At 68.2% G+C, this 1,821-nt stretch overlaps 2 protein-coding genes across 2 annotated transcripts in view; both read right to left on the reverse strand.

The window, feature by feature from the left end:
- LOC104132482 (acylamino-acid-releasing enzyme-like) overlaps positions 1 to 200 on the reverse strand; it is a 7,820-nt gene extending 7,620 nt beyond the window's left edge. The window contains exon 1 of the mRNA XM_035901463.1: positions 122 to 200. Within this exon, the coding sequence (XP_035757356.1) occupies positions 122 to 200 (79 nt within the window). The remainder of the gene's footprint in view (positions 1 to 121) is intronic.
- The window catches only part of LOC104132490 (acylamino-acid-releasing enzyme), a 4,348-nt gene continuing 2,598 nt past the window's right edge, over positions 72 to 1,821 (reverse strand). Inside the window, exons 11-19 of the mRNA XM_035901473.1 lie at positions 1,784 to 1,814; positions 1,572 to 1,710; positions 1,413 to 1,496; positions 1,254 to 1,334; positions 1,067 to 1,155; positions 766 to 956; positions 594 to 696; positions 420 to 526; positions 72 to 351 (exon numbers count right to left, since the gene is read on the reverse strand). Of these exons, the coding sequence (XP_035757366.1) occupies positions 246 to 351; positions 420 to 526; positions 594 to 696; positions 766 to 956; positions 1,067 to 1,155; positions 1,254 to 1,334; positions 1,413 to 1,496; positions 1,572 to 1,710; positions 1,784 to 1,814 (931 nt within the window). The 3' untranslated portion in view covers positions 72 to 245. The remainder of the gene's footprint in view (positions 352 to 419; positions 527 to 593; positions 697 to 765; positions 957 to 1,066; positions 1,156 to 1,253; positions 1,335 to 1,412; positions 1,497 to 1,571; positions 1,711 to 1,783; positions 1,815 to 1,821) is intronic.

The following is a 1,821-nucleotide window of genomic DNA, read 5'->3' on the forward strand; positions in this document are numbered from 1 at the left end:
GCGAGGGGCCTGCCCAGTGCCAGCTCTCCAGCTGCCCTGCGCTGCCCGCCGTGCCCAGGGTGGCTGGGCCGCGCTCACCTCCACTGCGGCACACCGCGTCCTCAGCAGCCCGCACGCCAACCTGCGCAGGAGAGGAGTCCGGTGGCCACCAGCCCCTGGGGCACTGGGAGCAGTGGCAACACTGGCATGGGCACCGCCATGGGAGACAACAGGGGGGTAGAGCTACACCTTTTATTGGGGGGCTGTTAGCACCGCAGGTGCTTGAGCAGCCACAGTGCCATGTTCATGAAGCCATCAGCTTCGGCCTCAATGCCAGCCAGCGCGTGGTTGTTCCCCGGGTACCAGAGCAGTCTGCAGGGGAAAGGGGGGTTAACGCCATGCCCACACTCCCCGACCTGGGCACCCAGCACCGCACTCACCGTGTGGGCACCCCCCGGGCCTTGAGGGCACGGTAATACTCCAGCCCCTGCTTGGGGGGCACACGCCGGTCATCCTCCCCCAGCATCAGCAGCACGGGTGCACGGACCTGCGGGAGTGGCACAGCCTCAGTGTTGGCACTGCGAGCAAGGACGGGGACAGGGATGGAGATGTACCCGGTCAATGTAGCGCATCGGCGACTTGCACAGCATCTCTGTCCACTGGGCTGGGTCCGGCAGGGTGTCGGGCGTGTAGGAGAGCCCCGTCTCCGTCAGGCACCTATGGGCGAGAAGGGCGGGGGCATGTGCAGGGCCAGGGTGGTGGGGGCCCGGGGACGGCGGTACTCACCAGTCAGGGATGTCGGTGGCAGCCACCATGGAGGCGATGTTCACCACGGGGTTGCGGACCACGCAGGCGTGGTAGGTGTCGGGGAACTGGCCGAGGAGGTGGCACGCCAGGAAGCCCCCGTGTGAGCCACCCACCAGCGCCACTCGGCCAGCATCCAGCGACTCCTCCTGCAGCACCCGCTCCACACAGAGCTGCCACCACAGAGCAGGGGACACCCGCTGAGGCAGGCAGCCCCACTTTCCCTCCTTGGGGGTACCTGCAGCAGCATAGGGTGCTCCAGGGCCACGTGCCGGGGCCATACCTGCACATCGCGTACGTCCTGAGTGCCCACGTTGCCCGGCAGGGAGGCCACGCTGTCCTGGCCGAAGCCCAGCGAGCCACGGTAATTGACTGGGTGGGGAGGCAGTGTCAGAGCCCTTCCTCCCCCAGCCCTGGCCCCACTGCAGGTGCTCTGCCACCCAGCAGCCCTGGCCCCTGACATCACTCACCCAGCAGCACGGCGAAGCCCATACGGCAGAGTGCTGCCGGGTACAGCATCCACCCAGCCGTAAAGACGGAGTGGGGACCCCCTGTGAAAGGCAAAGGAAAAGGGGGGGTGACACTGCCCGGCTGGGGCAGGGGCATGGTGGTGGGGGAAAAGCTCTTACCGTGGGGCATCACAACCAGGGGGGGCTTCTGGGCAGCAGGGCCCTTGCTTGGGCGCAGCAGGATGGCATCGAAGTCCAGGCCCCCTGCAGAGGCAGGGTGGGGGGTGTCAGGGCTCGGTGGGGGCAGTGGAGCCCAGCCCGGCACCCCTGGGCACTCACTGTACTGGGGGTGCTCCTGCTCCGGCGGGGGCTGCAGGGTGCGGATGTTCCAGCTGATGCCTGGCACGGGGTGTTCGTCCTGCAGGCAGACCCACCGCGCCTGCGCTTCCTGGCCAGCGCTGGGCAGGATGGCCACTTTCTGCACGGGGAGAAGCGTCGGTGCCAGCACCGAGAGGGACTGGTGGGGGCTGGGGAGGGGGGCTCCAACTTACCAGGGTGGGGGGGGAGCTAGGGGGGGAGGACCTGGCCA

Source organism: Egretta garzetta, unplaced genomic scaffold (assembly GCF_000687185.1).
Source record: "Egretta garzetta isolate BGI_Z169 unplaced genomic scaffold, ASM68718v1 scaffold861, whole genome shotgun sequence".
Lineage (NCBI taxonomy): Eukaryota > Metazoa > Chordata > Aves > Pelecaniformes > Ardeidae > Egretta > Egretta garzetta.